Source organism: Jaculus jaculus, chromosome X, assembly GCF_020740685.1.
Source record: "Jaculus jaculus isolate mJacJac1 chromosome X, mJacJac1.mat.Y.cur, whole genome shotgun sequence".
Taxonomy (NCBI): domain Eukaryota; kingdom Metazoa; phylum Chordata; class Mammalia; order Rodentia; family Dipodidae; genus Jaculus; species Jaculus jaculus.
The window spans coordinates 34,520,451-34,540,912 of record NC_059125.1 but is presented as its reverse complement, the minus strand read 5'-3'; the positions used below and the strand labels follow the sequence as shown (position 1 = coordinate 34,540,912).

Here is a 20,462-nt window from a genome sequence, read left to right as displayed (position 1 = left end):
TCCACAGAATAAGATATATGAACTATAAAGATGTCTAGTTAGTACCTCAGATTTTGATTCCAGAGTCTACACAGATGGGAAATGAAGTCAATGAAGAAAGGGATTGGAGATTTGCTTGTTTTTTGAAGCCACATGAAAGGATTGTGTATTACTTTTCATCAGTGAAACCTTCTCTGGAAATCAACAGAATAAAAGCTCCACAAGCTCTATAACAGGTCTGTTGTTTTATGTTTGCATGATTTGGTGTAGCTTATGAGGTCTGACTAGCCCATCCAGCCCTAATTACATTTCATTAGAAATTGAGAACTAAGAAACAATTTCCCAGTATAAATAAAAACAAAATCCCCAAGTGTACACATAATAAAATATAGTCCTAATACAAAGTAGGGTATGATATCCCCTGCAACATTATTTCTTTATTATTATATTTTTCAGCCATAGTATTTCCCATTCAGAAAGTAGAAACCATCTTTTCATTAAGTTTTTTTTTGAGACAGGATCCCATGTAGCCCAGGCTAGCCTCAATCTGGCTACATAGTTGAGGTTGACCTTGAATTCTGGATTTTCCTGCCTCCATTTCCCAAGTGCTGGGATCACAGGTGTGTGCCACAATGCTCAGCTCATTAAGTTTGTTATTCATTCCTTTCTCCCCAGTTTAGGGAATAGGTTAAAAAAGCATTAATCTGTACATGTTGTTATGCCTTTGTCTTCATTTACATATATTTTATGTGTTTATAAAAAATTCAAAATCATAGCTTATATGAATATGGCTTCTGAAAATAAAGTAACTTTAAACATAAAATTTTTGTTCTGCAAAAATATTCTACACAAGCCGGGTGTGGTGGCGCACACCTTTAATCCCAGCACTCTGGAGACAGAGGTAGGAGGATGGCTGTGAGTTTGAGGCCAGCCTGAGATTACATAGTGAATTCCAGGTCAGCCTGGACTAGAACAAGACCCTATCTTGAAAAACCAAAAAAAAATTATTATTCTACACACACATGAGCAAAACAACCTTCTTGTTTGGGAAATTTCTTTATGCACGCTGAGAAAACAAACAGCAACAATTATACCATTGTTTCCAATGTTAACTGAATGCCACCTAGTGTTCAATTTCTGAATTACTAGCCTAAATTCAAAATTGGTATTAAAAAGCTTGTTCTAAAAACTACATTTTGGAAATGCTTTTCTGCTCCCACTAAGTTTAGGATGGCAAAATTAGTACAAAAATAGCTACATGCTACTTAAATATGAAAATCAAATCCATTATTTTGCCTTTAAGTATAGATTTCTGCCAGATTTGGTGGTATATGCCTGTAATCCCAATACGCAGGAGGCTGGGACACAAGGATCCAGTGATTTTGAGGCCTGCTAATGCTATACATTGAATTCAGGCCAGACTCAGAAACAAAGTGAGACCCTGTTTTAAAACACAATAAAAACCAACCAAAATCCCCACCAGATTTCTGCCTCTTTCAACTGTATCCAAATCTCTAGGCAACTGGAATATACAGAATGACTGTACATTCAACAACTACACAAAAGTAGGCCTTAATCATAATCCATAATCATTACAAGGCAAATAAATGTTTATTCAAAAACATCCATTTACTTACTGGAAGTGGTCAAAGTGGGAAAGGGAGTAATGCATTTTTTCTTATGTGGTCTTCTATCCTAAATTCCATTACATCAAAAGAAGAAAGTGGGCTGTTTAATATTTCATTTAAGATAGTTCAACATTATCAGTTTTAAAAGAAGTGACCTTAGTAACATATCAGTCTGCCTCAACAAATTACAATCATGAGAGTAAAATCTTTTCCTCGAGGTCTACAGCCAGATTCCAAACTTGTAGAATAATCTTCAGAAAGACTGGAATGTAAAATGCTGAGTTCATTCTAAATCTGAAAAAAAAAAAAATAACACACACACAAGAAATAAAGTCAAAGGAAAAAATAATTCTTATATCCTAACAGCTTTACTGTACTAGAGGAACTTTCAATGTCACAGGCTACATGGGAGACTAGCCCTGTTTGAGATTTTCTTTTTCTTTTTTCCAAGGTAGGGTCTCACTCCAGCTCAAGCTGGCCTTGAATCCACTGCAATCCTCCCACCTCTGCCTCCCAAGTGCTGGGATTGAAGGTGTGCATTACTATACTTGGCCCTAAAATGTTTTTAGTGTTACAAGAGTGTCAAGTTTAAAGCCAGGTGTGGTAGCACACAAATATAATCCCATCACTGGACAAGTCTTAATGTGTAGACCTAGCTGGCTTAAAATTTACAGCAATCCTCCTATCTCAGCCTAGTGTGTGCTGAGATTATAGATCAGTGCTATTACACCCGGCTAAATTTGACTTCAAAATAATTCCAAGGGTTTTAATTCATGGCTAAGTCTTTTCATCTCTCCTCCAACCTCACCAATATATTCCTATGTAAGCAGTCCAGACGACTAGTCTTAAAGGAACTTGGTGGGAAGGACTACTTTTTTGTGTGTATAACAAATAGAAACCAGAAAATGTGGAAGGTATTTACTTACATCATCAATGTCTTCATCATCATCTCCAATGTCATCAAACTGAATTTCATCATCATCTCCAGGACCAAATGTATCAGTTTCATTGATTTTAGCTAAAGATACAATAAAAATATGTTGATAATACAATCAAAATGTTGACTTCCAAATTTGCATTAACCTTACTATACAGTGCAAAATATTAAGCAAGATTCCTTGCAAGGCTACTACTTAGTTAAGAGGGAGAATATATTAGAATGTTTTGTTCACTATTTAGCAAGGCAAGCTCTAATTACATGAAATCTGAAGCAACTACACCTACCAAGCATGCTTCAAAAGAGGATTGAGCACATACTAAAAACTTTAATTCTTGTATTATCAATAAGCTGCTTTAGGGAGGGAGAAAAATTTGAGGGAGGAGATATTATTGGACTGACTGATATTAATGTAATGACTAACCTGAGAAAAGAATAAAGAAAAATTTGTTGGGAGGCAGAGGTAGGAGGATTACCGTGAGTTCAAGGCCACCCTGAGATTACATAGTAAATAAATTCCAGGTCAGCCTGAGCTAGAGTGAAACCCTACCTCAAAAACATTTTTTGTCAATTATGCTCATCCCTGAGCAATGAAATTAAACCAGGGCTTCCAAGTTCATTACCTAGATCACAAATGCTAAGGAAATAATTCTAGAAGGATTCTGTAATTACAAAGAAAAATCATAATTTCATTATAAAATACAATAGATTGAGCCGGGCGTGGTGGCGCACGCCTTTAATCCCAGCACTTGGGAGGCAGAGGTAGGATTGCCATGAGTTCAAGGTCACCCTGAGATGACAGAGTTAATTCCAGGTCAGCCTGGACCAGAGTGAGACCCTACCTCGAAAAACCAAAAAAAAAAAAAAAAAAAAAATATATATATATATATATATATATACATTAAAGAAATAATGAAAAAATGAGGCTTACAAAATAAAGTATTTCACTTTTGCTAGGGTTGTGGAGGCTTTACTTTTATTTCTTTATATAAGCAGGTATATTTAAAACTACTCATGTAAATAAAAACAAACAGGAAAGTTTACAAAAAAAATCCTTTATGTAAACACACAGATAATTTAAACACCATTTAAGTTAATACAACTTGGTTATTACCATGCTCTGGAAGCTCGCCATATGCCTTCAGACTTCTAGCTTCATCTGCATTGTATTTTAAAATTACATCAGCTTTGTTATCCTTAAAGAAAAACAAAGAAATTTAGGAATGTTTTCAGTATCTCATGTTACTTTCAAATTCATTTAAAAAACATAAAATCTCACCGTTTTGGTAGAAAGCTTCTCCCTTTCTTATTTTAGTGTTTTTTCTTATCACTTGAAATAACATCCCCATGTTTAACCCAGAAGGAAAAAGTTTATGTTAATAAGCTGAGATACATACCAAATCTTTTAGACCACAAATTTCAGAGTGATCAAACTTGGCAAAACTGAGACTGGTTATTATGACCTAGGGAAATAAATGTCTTCCCAAACACACGTCCTTCTAGGTAGGGTAGGGCTCAATCAGAATCTCCTAGTTTTCCTTGAAGATTGACTGACTAGTAGATGTGGACACAAGCCTTTGTATTTTGAAAATTTTTTTGGGGGGGGAGTATTTATTTACTTATTTTTTTTAGAGAGAGGAAAAAAAGGCAGAAAAAGAGAGAGAATGGGTATGCCAGGGCCCTTAGCCACTGCAAACGAACTCCAGACAGATGCATGCACCAGGCTTACGTGGGTCCTGGGGAATTGAATGTAGGTCTTTTGGCTTTGCAGGCAAACGCCTTAACCACTAAGCCATTTCTCCAGCCCTTTCTTGGTTATTTTTTTGCACTATTTGAGAAGAATCTGACTAAGTGAAGGAAACAAAAGTGACAGCTTTAACTTCAAGGGCTACATGAGACTGTGTACGTGAGCGCGCACGTGTACACGTACACACGTACACACACACACACACACACACACACACACACACACACACACACACGGAAAAAAAGAGGGAGATACATAGGTCCACAAAGGACATGATCAAAGCTAAGAGGGCAAAAGGGAATTAGCATTTTCTTTTTTCATGTTATCTAAACTTGTAAAACTTGTAGCAGATAACTTAAGTCACAGCCTTCATAGGGTAATTATTTGTATTCCTGCCTTACTTTTTCCAATACTAGTTGTGATGGTAATCTTCCTTATCAGCCTGAGGAGATTTAGAATAATGATGGGAAGACTCACCCTGTGTGGGTAGCATCATCCCCATAGGTTGGGGTCCTGGACTAAATAAGGAGAAAGCAAACTGAGCATAAGCATTCACTGTTTCCTGAGTGTGGACTGTGGCTACAATGTCAACACCTACTATCCTTAAACACTGAGTCAAAATAAACCCTTTCTTCCTCAAGTAGATTTTGACAGGTAGTCTGTCACAGCCATAAAAACTAAGGAATATAACAGAGTAATTTGTGGGGTGGATGCTTGATGCATTCAGCTTTATCCCCTGCAGTAATGGTTGTCAGATTTTTATTTAAAGAGTTATAAAATGAACAAAAAATATTGGGTAAAGAGTTTCAATTTAAGTTTTTTTTTTTAATTTTTATTTATTTATTTGAGAGTGACAGACACAGAGAGAAAGACAGGTAGAGGGAGAGAGAGAGAATGGGCGCGCCAGGGCTTCCAGCCTCTGCAAACAAACTCCAGATGCGTGCACCCCCTTGTGCATCTGGCTAACATGGGACCTGGGGAACCGAGCCTTGAACCAGGGTCCTTAGGCTTCACAGACAAGCGCTTAACCGCTAAGCCATCTCTCCAGCCCTCAATTTAAGTTTTATTTTGCCAATTATAAAATAATAAAACTGAGCCGGCTCTGGTGGCACATGCCTTTAATCCCAGCACTTGGGAGGCAGAGGTAGGAAGATTGCCTTTAGTTCAAGGCCACCCTGAGTCTACATAGTGAATTCCAGGTCAGCCTAGATTACAGTGAGATCCTGCCTTGAAAAGCCAAAAAATAATAATAGTAGTAATAACAGTAAAACCACCATATAATATCCTTCAGTTCAAAAAAGGGAGAACATTTTAAATATTAAAGAAAAAAGATAAACCTTTACTTCATAAAATCTTTATTACGTTGACTTCACTGACTGGCATTTGGGAACTATAACCCTTGGGACATCTAGCACAATGCTGAAAATAACTGGCTCTTAGAAAATGGCTCATCAAATTTAAGCAAGTAAGACAATAAAAACTTTAAGTGCAATTTTTACCTGGTAATCTCGGAGGCCAACCAATATGATGTCTGAGGTATTTATCCAAACCTACAAAAGAAAAGTTTGTGCGTGATATATTTAAAACAAAAATGAAGAACCAAGAAAGCTCAGAGAAGCAATGGTTTATGTAGAAATTGACATTAGGATGTCTGGGGAGATGGCTTAGTGGTTAAAGGTGCTTGCTTGCAAATCCTGATGGCCTGGATTCAATTTCCCAAGTACACATGTAGAGCCAAATATACAAAGTGGTACATGCATCTTGAGTTCATTTGCAGTAGCAAGAGGCCTTAGGGCATCCATACACCCCCCCCCCCCAAACAAACAAAGTTAAGAGCAGCAATGATTCATGTAGAAATTGACATTTGGGAGGACTGAAGAGATAGCTCAACAGTTAAAGGTGCTTGCCTGCAAAGCTTGTTGGCCCTGGTTCAATTCCCCAGTACCCACAGAAAGTGGTGCAGTCATCTAATATTCCATGTAAGTTAGAGGCCTGGTACACACACACATAAGTAAATAATAGACTTAGAAATGTTTTTATACAAGAAGAAATTAAGAGATCTGAGCTTATGAACCACTCCAAGTGGTTATGTACTGTGAGAATAGCTCAAGAGTTGAGCCTTTTTAAAAAAAGATATATTTTATTTATTAAGAGAAAGCAGGCTGGTGTGATGGCGCACACCTTTAATCCCAGCACTCGGGAGGTAGAGGTAGGAGGATCGCCATGAATTCAAGGCCACCCTGAGACTACCTAGCAAATTCTAGGTCAGCCTGGACTAGAGTGAGATTCTACCTTGAAAAACCAAAGAGAGAGAGAGTGTAGGAAGGAGGGAGAAAGAGAATGTGTGTACCAGGGCCTCTAGCCACTGCAAATAAACTCCAGACACATGCACCACCATGTGCATCTGGTGTATGTGGGTACTACGGACTCGTACCTTGATCATTAGGCTTCGTAGGCTAGTTCTTTAACCACTAAGCCATCTCTCCAGCCCAGAGTTGAGATTTTTAATCATCTAATTCATATTCAAATTTTCTGAATACATTGTACAGCTATCTTCCCATTCCTCCAACCCAAAATCCAAGCATGGGCCACCTGCTAGGTCCCTGGCCTTTTTTTTTCTGTTTCATATTAACATTTCATTAAGAGCCAGGCATGGTGGTACATGCCTTTAATCCCAGCACTCAGCAGGCTGAGGTTCCTCCTGGATCACTGTGAGTTCGAGGCCACCCTGATACTACACAGTAAATTCCAGGTAAGCCTGGGCTACAGCAAGACCCTACCTTGAAAAACAAAAACAAAAACAATCCAGGCATAGTGGTGCTTGCCTTTAATCCCAGCACTTGGGAGGCAGAGGTAGGAGGATCACCATGAATTAAAGGCTACCTTGAGACTACAGAATGAATTCCAGTCATCCTGGACTAGAGTGAAACCCTACTTTGAGAAACAAAAAGAGCCAGGCAATCTGTTTTGCAGAATATTCTTGAATTTGGATTTGGTGATGATTTTCTCATTATTCCAATTCAGACAAGGCATTTTGGGTAGGAGTTTAACACAACTGAAGCACATTAATTTAAACAATGAAATCTGTATAAAATTACCATTAAGGTCTTATTTGACTTATAGGTACATCCTCAGACCAATAAAAACTATAGAGATGGGGCAGCTTGAGATGTAGCTCAGTGTCATAGTGTGGGTGTACTTAGCCTAAGAGGTCCTAAAAGTCAATTCCCAGCAAAACACACATGTACCCATATACAATGTACACATGTACACACATACAAACACACAAAAGTGTTTTCCCCCTCTGACACAATTTCAAATTTAAATCAGTCTCAACTCTCACCTTTTTTCTTAATTTCCCTCTGATGTGGCATAACCTCTTTACACCATCAAAACACATGGCTTCTAATCGTCCATTCCCCAACATTTTGATTACCTGAGCATATTCTGTCAGGAAAGAGGAGGGTAGAAAAAGACATGAAATATTGCTTTTCCTTTTAAATAAAAGCAACCTTAAAAGCCCACACACACTAGCCAGGCATGGTGGTGCATGCCTTTAATCCCAGCACTTGGGAGGCAGAGGCATGGAGGCCACTCTGAGACTACATAGTTAATTCCAGGTCAGCCTAGACCAGAGACTTTACCTCTAAAAACAAACAAACAAACAAAAGCCCACACTAAATTTGCAAAACCACATACTTGAATTAGGTAGGAATAAATATAAGCAGTCACAGTTCTAAGCCCATCAACATTTTGACATGGAAGATGGAAAAGGACAAAAGAAATGAGACATCAAAACAGAGGAAGGACTACTTGGAGGAAAGACAGTGCTCAGTGGAATAGGAGTGCAGGAGGGTGAACAAAAGAGGACAATGGTATGGGAATGCTGTCAAATTACAGCATATTTATATATTAAAAGTTCTCAAGCTGGGCATAGTGGCACATGCCTTTAATTCCAGCACTTTGGAAGCAGAGATAGGAGGATCAATGTGAATTCCAGGCCACCCTGAGACTACATAGTGAATTCTAGGTCAACCTAAGCTAGAGTGAGAACCTACTTCTAAAAACCAAATAAACAAACAAATAAATATTTAAAAAGTTCTCAAGAAATACTGTTGAAAAATAAAAGCAGTCAAAGTATAAATACACCAGTCATGTTGGCTCATGCCTTTAATCCCAGCATTTGGGAGGCTGAGGTAGGAGGATCACTGTGAGTTCAAGGCCAGCCTGAGTCTAATTCCAGGTCAGCCTAGGCTACAGTGAGACCCTACATCAAAAACAAACAAACAGGGCTGGAGAGATGGCTTAGCGGTTAAGCGCTTGCCAGTGAAGCCTAAGGACCGCGATTCGAGGCTCAGTTCCCCAGGTCCCACGTTAGCCAGATGCACAAGTGGGTGCACGCGTCTGGAGTTCGTTTGCAGAGGCTGGAAGCCCTGGCGCGCCCATTCTCTCTCTCTCCTTCTATCTGTCTTTCTCTCTGTGTCTGTCGCTCTCAAATAAATAAATAAATAAATAAATAAATAAATAAATAAAACAAATACAAGGGTAGTTACGGGCAGGACCAGAAATAAGGCTTTGCAATGCCATTTCTTTAGCAACCCTGTCTATTATTAGATGTCTTAATTTTCTACTCATTAAGCAGACTGTTCATGACTGTATGCTCTACTTCTGAAGCTCAAAGGTGCCTTTTCCCAAAATATGTACTATACCTCATCAAACTCTCACATTTAGCTTTTTATCCAACTTTGGTCTTTTTTTCTCAGAACCTTTAATCTTGGTGCCTTAAGTAGGTGATTATTTCAGAGTTCTTGGAAAGCCAAAAAGAGATCCCAAGTAAAGTGCCAGAATTTTTAACCAGAATTGTTTAGAAGGGTACCCAAGAAACACCTCGATTCCATTACCAATGAAAAAATACCAAAAAGGATATGAGTCCCAAAAGGTGATGGGGGTGCATCACTTCAAACTCTTTTGGTCACTCCTTAGAATGACCTCCCCCCAAAAGGATTTCCACTAAGCTGCAAGTAAACTGAGACACATACAGGAAAAAGCATTGCCTAAATAAACTCAACTGCTAGTAAAGGCATAAATGATACAAGCCAAGAAAACAAGTCTTTTTAGTGAAAAAAGTTTAGATAGATAGATAGTGAGGGGCAGTGGACTGGGGATGTAGGTCCAGGGCAGAGCACTTGCTTAGAATGTGTAAGGCTCAGCATGCCAAAAACAAAAACCTAAAAAGTCCAAATTACAAAACTGCTTACCTTGCCCATCCTCCTTGAACACCAACTCTCGCTTTTCAGATTCATTCTCATTCTTACCTCTACGTCTATTTTTACCTCCTTTACCTAGTTTTTAAGAAAGAAAAAGATAAATTATCTTCAATATACTATGAGAAGGAATTATATTAAGTAAGAGTTATAGCAGTCACAATCACCATGAGCATGAAGTCATTTAATCCCAGTTTACCAGTAAGTTTATTCAAGTTCAGAAGTTAAGTAACTCACTTAAAAATATATACATAGTTGATGAAGGCTTTTTTGTTCCTAGCTCTTATATTGGGGTTCCTCTTCAGAACATACTGTTCCCATTCCAGAAGCTACAGCATCAGGATCTTTTTATAATTATTATTTTTGTTTTTTCAAGGTATGGTTTTACTCTAGGCCAGGCTGATGTATAATTCACTATGTAGTCTCAGGGTGGCCTAGAATTCAAAGCAATTCTCCTACCTCTGCCTCTCAGAGTGCTGGAATTAAAGGCATGCACCACCATGCCAGCTACAGGATCTTTTTTGTTTGTTTTGAGACCAGGTATCACACTGTAGCCCAGGATGGCCTTGAACTTGTGGCTATCCTGCCCCAGCCTCCTGATTGCTGGGATTGCACATCTGGCATCATATTCAGACCCCCAAAAAATTTTATAAAAATTTTGTCCCTACCATACTTGACCCTTCCTGAAAGGAGAGCAAATAGAAAGATGATGGGAGGTAGGTGATGGTATAGCTATTGAAATGGAACCCACTGATTTTATAATGGCAGAAGAACTCTAGCACCCCAAGAGTATTAATTTTGTAAGATGTAGCATGCACTTGATGTTTGAAGTTAAAGAGAATGGTAATAATAGGTAGGGGCTAGGGTTTAAGGCCAGCCTAGGTTATACATTACAACTCTCCCCCACCTCCTTCCAAAAGCTATGAGATCCTGAAAAGACACAGAGAACCCTTAAGTTTATACTGCTAAACCAGAGACAATCTGCAGACAACTGTGATACGAACTCTGTACTACATTCTGACTAAGGCCTAATTATGGAGATAATAAAAGACCAGTTGTTGCCAGGAGTTTGGGGAAGGAGGAGGGAAAGGTGAGTATTTTTGGACCCAGAAAAATTTTACGTGTTTAGTATTTCACCATTTAGGTAGTATTTCACCATAAAGGTACATATATATGTGCACCGTAATGTAAACTTTGGACTTCAGTCTACTGGCTAATCAGTTATACAAAGGTACCACACAACTGCAAGATATTAATGATAAAGATAACAGAACTCTGTACATGCTGGTCATTTTTGCGAGAGCTGGAAATTGCTTTAAAAAATAAATCCTATAGCCAGGTGTGGTGCCTTACACCTTTAATGCCAGCATTAAGGAGGCTGAGGTAGGAGTATCCTTGTAAGTTTAAAGCCAACTTGAGCCAGAATGCGTGCCAGGTCATCCTGGGCTAACGATGAGATCCTGCCTCAAAACAAACAATAAAAAGCAACAAACCCTATTTAAAAAAAACAGCAAGATACACAGGGATGCAACCAACAAAATCTAGACTGTAGGGCAAGTCTAAAAGATACCATGAAGAAAAATTCTAAAATACTAGAGAAAAGGATTCTTCCAACGTTTTAAAATAAGTATAAAAGACAAACGATATAAGACTATCAGTGCTGTAAAAAAAAAAAAAAAAAAAAGAAACATACACACACACAAACTATCTCTGGAAGGACATATATGAAAAGTTAGCAATCATTACTTGTGAGACCTGGGTAGCAAAGAGACACATTTACAAAACAGATTTCACTGTTTATTCTGAAATTTAACCTTGTACATATATTTACTATCCAGAAATTTTAAATACAACACTGTAGGTGCTGGGATCCAACTTAGCAGCAAAAGCACTTGCTGGGCAAACATGAGGGGCTGAGTTGGATCCCCAGCTCCTATGTAAAAAGTTGGGTGTGGCTACACAATACCTGCCACTCCCACATTGAGGGTGATGGAGATAGAATGCCAGATTCAGTGAGATTCATCTCAACAAAGTAAGGCAGGAGAGTGATAGGAGACATCCAATATACTCTGGCCTCAGGAAGCATGCATGTGGGGGTGCACACTGGCACACATCACACATCCTACACCCCCCTAAGAAAACCCTCTAACAAAAAGTGAGTGAGCTGGATGTGTTGGCACACGCCCCTAATCCCAGTACTTGGGAGGCAGATATAGTAGGATCACTGTGAGTTTGAGACCAGCCTAAGCCTACATACTGAATTCCCAGTCAGCCTGGCTAAAGTGAGACCCTCCCTTGAAAAAGCTACAAAAGACCCGTTGGATGGAAAAACAGAAAACTGTTAAGGTCACTCATTGTCCTTACTACAGGTGAACAAGGTGGGCCTAGTCTAGAGCACATAAAGAGGAAAGAAAAAGAGTTAAGTGGACTAATTCTGAGACAGAAACAAGAAATTGTAACCAGATGGAGAGGAAGACAAGGAATGTAAAAAGATGCCCAGAGCTTGCACACAAACCCCTCAGAATTACCAATATAATGTAATGTTCTACCTTGCTTTCTTCCTGCCTCTGCAAAATGACGTTATAACAGAAAATCCAAATATTCTGCATCTGTCTTTTTAAAGACAAAGTGTTACTATGCAGCCCAGGCTGGCCAGGTATGGCCATGTTCTACATAATAATGTCACAATCTCTGTATGAGGTAACAGTCATTCCCAGTTTAACAGTAACTCCCCCAAAGTCCAAAAACCTTACTAAGATTACCTTGTAGGGATGACCACATTCATAGTTAATCCTATTTTGCTCCTAGTAATAATAGGGTACCTTCACTTGGCATTTTCACCCCATTCCAAAACCTAAGTCACACTGCCAGCCACTTTTAAAGGGTGAAAGGCCACTCTTAAGTGGAAGTGATATGCATGGACTCATGGGAAGACCTTGGAAGAGCAAAAAGTTCACAACCCAAATAGAGTCAGGAATGTGTACCTGGCCTCTCACTTTTTGAATTAGAGCACCTAATCTTTCCTGCACATTGTTATATGCTACTGTTCGGTGGACCCATAAAATTTTCTGACCCATCTGACTCCTTAAGAGTCTAGGATTTGTGAACAGAGCACTAATGAACATGGATGTGCAAATATCTCTGCAGTAGGATGTAGAGTCCTTTGGGTATATGTCCAGGAGTGGTTCAGCTGGGGTCATATGGGAGTTAAATTTTTAGTGTTTTGAGAACCCTCCACACTGACTTCCATAGTGGCTGTACCAGAGGTGTTAATGGGTGGGTAGTGGGGCAAGAAAAAACATGTATAAAGGAAAGGAGGCAGTAGCCTTCTTACCTCCTGATTACACAGCTCCCAACTTGCATTGGTTGATTTTTTTTTAAGGTCTTGTTCTAGCCCAGGCTGACCTGGAATTCACTATGTAGTATGTAGTCTCAGGGTGGTCTTTGAACTCACAGTGATCCTTCTACCTCTGCCTCCTGAGTGCTGGAATTAAAGGTGTGTGCCACCACACCCAGCCCTTGTGCTTTTACATGGGTACTGGGGAATCAACCTGGGTTCTTAGGCTTTGCAGGCAGCACCTTAACTGCCCAGCCATCTCTCCAGCCACCACCACCCCCCCTTTTAAGGTAGGATCCCACTCTAGTCCAAGTTGACATCAAGCTCACCATGATCCTCCTACCTCAGTCTCCTAGGTGCATGAGCCATCACATCCGGTTTGAATTGATTCTTTATAGCTCCTGTTATCAAGAAATATTTAGGGCTGGAAAGTTGGCTTAGCAGTTAAGGCGCTTGCCTGTGAAGACTAAGGACCCTTGTTCAACTCCCCATATTCCACATAAGCCAGATGCACGAGGTTACACAAATGGATGCAAGCTAGCACATGCGCGCAAGGTGGCGCACATGTCTGGAGTTCCACTGCAGTGGCTAGATGCCCTGGCATTGCATTTCTCTCTCACACTGTTGCTCTCTCTTTTTAAAAAAGAGAAAATTGTGAGCACTTGCCTTTCTTGCAAAACTCAACCACCACAACCCAGGTTTGATTTCCCAGTACTCACGTATAGCCATATGCACAGTGGCACTTGCATCTGGAGTTTGTTTGCAGTGGCTGGAGGTCCTGGTGCACCCATTGTCTTTCTTGCTATCTGCCTCTTTCTCTCAAATAAATAAATGGCACATGCATATGGAGTTCATTTGCAGTGGCTGAAGGCTCTGGTATGCCCTTTCTCTCTCTCTCTCTCTCAAATAAATAAATAAAAATATTTTAAAAAAGGAAAGGAAACTAATTTTTTCAAGGGGACACAAGAGGTAAAGGGGAAAAGCAGGAAGGGAAACAAAAAAAGAATAGTTTACAGTCTAGTGCAGTGGCATACACCTTTAATCCCAGAACAGGGGGAACAGACAGAGGTAGGAGGATCACCCTGAGTCTCAGGCTATCCTGGGTTAGAGTGAGGTCCTGGTACAAAATCAAAAATAAGTTCAGCATTTGAGTTTTTAAGAAAGTCTCATGCCACTGCAAATTGACTCCCGATGCACGAATCACTTGGTCCATCTGGCTTTATATGGGTACTGGAGAATCAAACCCAGGCTGTCAAACTTTGCAAACAAGTGCCTTTAACTAATGGGCTATCTCTCCAGCCCAGAAACTCACTTCTTAGGCAGAGAAAATACAGTCACTATGCATGCTAGATACTCAATCTGGATTAAAAATTCCATTAAGGGCAAGGATTATACCCAGTGTATCCAGTTACTATATCTGACATTGGTGATTCTTTGAATGAACTAGTAAAGAATACTCTATTGATTTACCATGGAGTGGTAATCTTAAAATCTTCAGGATTGGAGCAAAGGGTGTTCTTTATCTTGAGGATGGGTTTTTACTTTTTTTTTAATGAAAGAGAGAAAGAATGAATGAATTGGCACGCCAGGACATCTAGACACTGCAATGGAACTCCAGATGTGTGTGCCACCTTATGCACATGGGTAACCTTGTGTATTTGCTTCATCTCATGCATCTGGCTTATGTGGGATCTGAGGAGTTGAACATGAGTCCTTAGGCTTCACAGGTAAGTGTCTTAACTGCTAAGCCATCTTTCCAGCCCTAAAAATTTCTTGATACCAGGAGCTGTAAAGAATCAATTCAAACTGGATGTAATGGCTCATACATTTAATCCTAGCACTTGGGAGACTGAGGTAGGAGGATCATGAGCTTGATGTCAACTTGGACTAGAGTGAGATCCTACCTTTAAAAAAGGGGGGTGGGGGCTGGAGAGATGGCTTAGCGGTTAAGTGCTCGCCTGTGAAGCCTATGGACCTCGGTTCGAGGCTCAGTTCCCCAGGTCCCACGTTAGCCAGATGCACAAGGGGGCGCATGCGTCTGGAGTTCGTTTGCAGTGGCTGGAAGCCCTGGCGCGCCCATTCTCCCTCCCTCCCTCTATCTGTCTTTCTCTCTGTGTCTGTTGCTCTCAAATAAATAAATAAATAAATACTAAAGAAAAAAAAAGTAAAAAAAGGGGGGTGGTATGGTGGCTGGAGAAATGGTTCAGCAGTTAAGGTGCTGCCTGCAAAGCCTAAGTACCCAGGTTTGACTCCCTAGTACCCATATAAAAGCACAAGGTGGCACTTGCCTGCAAAACCTAACAACCAGAGTTCGATTCCCCAGTACCCACATACAGCCAGATGCACAGTAGAACATGTACCTGGAGTTTGTTTTCAGTGGCTAGAGGTCCTGGCACATCCATTCTCTCTCAGCTTGCAAATAAATACAACTACAATTTTAAGAAAAGGTGGCACATGCAGTGGCTTGACACCCTGGTGCACCCAATCTTTCTCTAATAAACAAAAATTACATTGCCCACACCTTTAATCCCAGCATTCGGGAGGCAGGATTGCTGTGAGTTCAAGGCCAGTTTAAGACTACACAGTGAGTTCCACGTCAGCCTGTGCTAGAGTGAGACCCTACCTAAAAAGTAAAATCAATCAATCCAAGTTGGGTGCTGTGACACATGCAGGCAAGAGGGCCACTGCCACAAATTCAAGGTCTGCATGAGCTACACAATAAGTTGCTGTCACAAGCCCTCTACCTCCAAAGAAAAAGTCATACAACACAATAATACAGTTCATGGCATTTCTTTTTCTAAAAAATATTTAATTAATTTAATTTATTTATTTACGAGAGAAAGAGAGAGAGAGAGCGAGAGCGAGTGCGCGCATGCTCCAGAGAGAGAATGTGTACCAGGCTTCTAGCCACTGCAAACAAATTCTAGACACATGTGCTACCATATGCATCTGGTTTATGTAGGTTCTGGGGACTCAAACCTGGGTCCTTAGGCTTCACAAGTAAGTGCTTTAACTGCTAAGCCATCTCTCCATCACAGCATTTTTCTAACTTTTACTTTTGCTGTGTATGATTACATGTGGGTGTGTGGTATACGCACAGGACATGTATGGACATTGGAGGACAACTTTCAGGTATTAGTCCTTGCCTTCCATTGTGATTGAGGCAGGGAGTTCACTGGGGTTTGCCAGGCTCGCTGACCCAGGATTCTCCGGTTTCCACCTCCCTTCTTGCTGTAGGCAAGCTCAGATTACAGCACACATATGTCTGCTACATAACGTGTAACTTTTCCATGGGTTCTAGGGATCTAAACTCAGGTACCCTTGCTTTCACCGAAAGTGCTTTATCCAGTTAGGCATCTTCCCAGCCTTGTTTATTATTTTATTTGAGATATCATCTTGCTATGTAGTCCTGGCCCATCTGGAACTCACTATGCCTATAGACCATTCTGGCCTCATACTTGTGATTCTCCTGCTTCTGCTTCTTGAGTGTTAGGATTATGAGTACATACCACCATGTCAGGCTTCCTGGCAATTTTTATCCTTGTGTAAACCACAAGATTGTAGGGCTTCTGGATTTTCCAATGGCAAAAACCAGAAAAGTAAACATTAGTTTATTTCTGTACTCATAAAATTTTAGGTCTTGAAAATAGCTAATTTCTTAACTTACCAGGATGAACCAAACTAGCTCGTTCTTTCCCTTTCTTCTGGTTTTTTTTTTTTTTTTTGAGGGGAGGAGGGGCTAAGTAAGGCAAGGTCTCACTTTGTAAACTGGATATTGTGATTCTCCTGCCTCAGCCTCCCAAGTGCTACAGGTTAGGCACATTCTTCCTCTATTTTTAAAATTGTTTTTTTGAGTTAGGGTCTCACTCTAGCCCAGGCTGGCCTTGGATTCACAGCAATCCTCCTACCTCTGCCTCCTGAGTGCTGGGATTTAAACGTGTTAGCCACCATGGCAGGCCACTTTCTATTTTATTGCCATGAAATGCAATGTTCTTTTAATGCTTTTGAAAGAATGAGACCAAGAATGAATGCATGACAACTAAAGCAGTATAAAGTAAAATAACAATTTTTTTCACTTACTTTCTTTCTAAAAGAATAGCAAGACTCTAAGTCAAAGTCCTCAAATTCCTTTTGTAAACCACAGTGGTGTTCCAGAGAAATGTCTTAAACAAGATATAAGGCTAATGACTAAAAGATATTTAGTGGCCGGGTGTGGTGGTGCATGCATTTAATCCCAGCATTTGGGAGGCAGAGGTAGGAGGAATGCTGTGAGTTCAAGGCCACCCTGAGACTACATAGTAAATTCCAGATCAGCCTGGGCTAGAGTGAGACCCTACCTCGTAAAACAAAAGATATTTAGTGTAGAAGTCCAGTCCCCTTGTATCAAAGGGAAACCTTGTATTTACCTATGGGTGGAGTTATGAGAAGGGAAGTGACTTAGTCCAACAAAAATTTATTGAGCATCTTCTAGGCTACGTGCTGTGCTACCAATACAATGTGATTGTGAGTATTAAATTTTCTTGTCCTCCAGAGCAATGGGAATGGGCAATCTTGTTACTAGAAAGGTAAAAATAAAGTATTTTCTGAAATGATACTGTTACCAAACCCTGAATCAGGAATTCTACAGAGAACATTGTAAGACTTTTAAATTATATATATGCATGTGTAAATACACACACACACACACACACACACACACGTATGGTCTCACACTATCTCAGGCTGATCTGGAATTCACTATGTAGTGTCAGCCTGTTCTCAAACTCACAGCTATCCTAATTAAAGAAATGCACCACCACACCCAGCTAAATATTTATAATTCCACCATTCTCAGGATACTTAGTAAATAAATTCCTTGCTACTAAAACGACCTGAAAGCTGTATTTTGAGGTCAGATGGAGGTGTTGAGTTCAAGGCTACTCTGAGCTACATAGCAAGGTTTTGACTCAAACCAAAGTGGGCACAGAACACAGCCCAAGGGGTAGGTAATGAGGTAGATTCCTTGGATCCAATGTTTAAGTAGAAAAGACAAAACTAGTAGGCATGGGTCAAAGGAAAGTGTCTTAAGAATGAATGATGCAAGACTTCTTGTGCTGTATAAGATGCGTACTCCTACAAGGAAATGAAGTCTCCCCTATTTCTTCCTTGCATAAATTTGAAAAATCATAAAGACACTGAAAACAGCATCCACTGAGGAGGCTGAGGCAGAAGACCCAAGTTAAATGCTAGGCTTAGCTTTTGAGTGAGTTCAAGGCCAGTTTGGATTTATAGCTCAGTGGTAGACTTGAATGAAACATGAGGTGGTACGTTTGCTGTTCCCACGACAAAACCAAAAACAACCCTATACAACTATAAAAATGATCGTCCTTTAAGGCATGTTCTACTTTTCCTTAGCTTAGGTTCTCCACTTTGGATATCTTGAATAAAATTACCCTCAAGTCTGATCGTTTGTGACAATTTAGTCCCAGAATGGAGAGAACTTAAAAGGTTTTTATTCCCATCACAATATACATACGATCTGAAGCAAAAGATAGAAATCTTGTCTAAACATGGATCAAGTCTTCTGGAAACCAAGCCCTGAAAAGTCATCGAGCAAAATAAATCTCTAGAGGTGAACTTTTAAAACATGCTTAAGTATCACCTATTGCTTATATGGGACAGGGGACAGCCTTAGCAATAACAAGTGTCCATTAAGAAGCCTCAAGGAGTGCCAGATGGGCACATAAGTAGGCATCACCCTATTCAAAGTTTGAGCGTCTCCCCACTAGCCAGAGGCCCAGAAGGTCCGAGGCGGGTCTCCCCACATGTCCATAAGGCGACACGGTCAGTCTGGCGCGAATCTGGGACAGGAGCCCACGTTCCCCCACAGGAGGCCCTACGAAAATGGCGTCGGCTCCACCCTAACTAATGTGACCAAACTGGGAAGCAGGGGTAACTTCTCAGCGCCTCTACCGAACCCGGAGTCTCCCTCGGAACATTGAGCCAACGAAAGAGGAAGAAAGAGGAAAGGAAGGTCAGAAGGTCACTGCAGACTGGGCTGCCCAGAGGCCGTGTGCTAAGGACTGGGAGACCAGGGGTGAGGGCAACCAAACTGGACCCGGGCTCCCGTCAGCGTTACCTTTATTCTTGGGCATGACTGCACGGTGGTCTCGCGCTGTCTCTCACTTGCTTCCGAGTGACCGTAGGGATGGCGAGAAGTCCTCGGAGGGACGACACCAAGTAGCTCACAGGAGAACGAAGGTGCGGGAGGCCCAGAAGCGTGCTCGGAAGCTGATAGCCGCGGGATTCTTCCGAGATCCGCCTGTGCCCACGTTCGGCAGCAGCAAATGGCGTCGCGGCTGCTTGCGCCACTTTCCCCGCCCTCTTCCCACCCCCACTTCCCCCGTTCTTCCCCACCCCAGCTTTATGGCGCAGGCGTGACCAAGAAAAAAAAAACCTTATTGTGAGAGGCCAGGGAGATGAGTTCTGGGGGAGGGCTCCTGGTCGCGGGAAAGCACGCTGGGGTGAGTCCGGAAGGAGATGGGAGGGACCCTGCGTCATAGTGGAGGGCAGAGGGAAAATTGAGATACCGCTGGTTACTGGCGGTGCCAGCCATCATCTGCTGCTTCGTCGCAATCCCGTGTCTCGGGTTTGTGAAGTTGCTGACTCATTAACGTCATGGCAGTTTTAATGTAGCCCTCTTACCCGCCCAGTAAAGCTTCGAGGCCGAGTGTCATCAGAAGGCCTTCCTGCTTCCTGTCTTACCAATGGCTATTATTTGCATGGTCTTTAAAAAAAAGGCTTCCCTGCCTCACTGTAGCCACATTTCTTGTTGATTACCGTCACTTAGCATGATGGTTGGCACATAGTAGGTGTTAAACATGTGCAGCACAAAACAAAGGGAAGGAAGAAAGCAGGCAAGTTTGGCATTAAGGGCTGAACTATGTCCCAAAATTCACATATGAATATTCTAATTCACAGTACCAAATACAGTATAATTAATTGGAAACAAGGTCTTTATAAAAGTGATTAAGTTGAAATGAGGTACTTAGCTTTGGCCCTAAACCAGTATGACTGATGTCCTTAAAAGATACTGAAACCTAGGCATAGTGCTAGAGAGATGGCTCAGAGACTAAGACGTTTTCCTGCAGAGCTTTAATGACTCTGATTCAGTTCCCCCATACCAAAGTGCAAGATGCACAAAGTGGCGCATGTGAGTTCCTTTGCGGTGGCTACAGGCCCTGGTGTGCCTGTTCTCTGTTTCTCCCTGCTTGCAAATAAGTAAATATCATTTAAAAACAATACTTAGGCATAAAAGGAAAGTATCACTTTAATCAAAAGATGGTCAGCTATGAGCAGTGGGAAAGAGATCAAACTTGCCCATACCTTGGGTTTATACTTCTAGCTTTGAAAACTGAGTGGGTGTGTGCAGGGGGCAGGAACACAATTTACCTGGTAGATCACACCTGCACTTTGAGACTTTGAAGCAGGAGGATCTCTGGTCCACATAGTTCCAGCCTGGCCCAGGCTGCATAGCCAAACTTTTTTTTTTTAATCAACAAAACAAACTGTAATTCCAGCGCTAGAGAAG

At 40.9% G+C, this 20,462-nt stretch overlaps 1 protein-coding gene across 1 annotated transcript; it reads right to left on the bottom strand.

Moving 5' to 3' along the window:
- Nucleotides 1-1,571: 1,571 nt before the first annotated feature.
- Nucleotides 1,572-19,243, bottom strand: LOC101615027 (eukaryotic translation initiation factor 1A X-linked). Its single transcript, XM_004670655.3, has 7 exons — nucleotides 19,011-19,243; nucleotides 9,550-9,633; nucleotides 7,635-7,738; nucleotides 5,791-5,841; nucleotides 3,659-3,740; nucleotides 2,534-2,625; nucleotides 1,572-1,901 (listed from the first exon to the last, which is right to left on the bottom strand). Exons 1-7 carry the CDS (start codon nucleotides 19,024-19,026, stop codon nucleotides 1,896-1,898), a joined length of 435 nt encoding a protein of 144 aa, XP_004670712.2. The 5' UTR covers nucleotides 19,027-19,243; the 3' UTR covers nucleotides 1,572-1,895.
- Between the last annotated feature and the right edge of the window lie 1,219 nt (nucleotides 19,244-20,462).

Coding starts and splice junctions, on each gene's coding strand:
- LOC101615027 (XM_004670655.3), bottom strand. Junction 5,842..7,634: donor GAGGGAAATTAAGAAAAAAG/GTGAGAGTTGAG, acceptor TTTCTTTTGTAG/GTTTGGATAAATACCTCAGA. Junction 2,626..3,658: donor TGGCGAGCTTCCAGAGCATG/GTAATAACCAAG, acceptor TTGTATCTTTAG/CTAAAATCAATGAAACTGAT.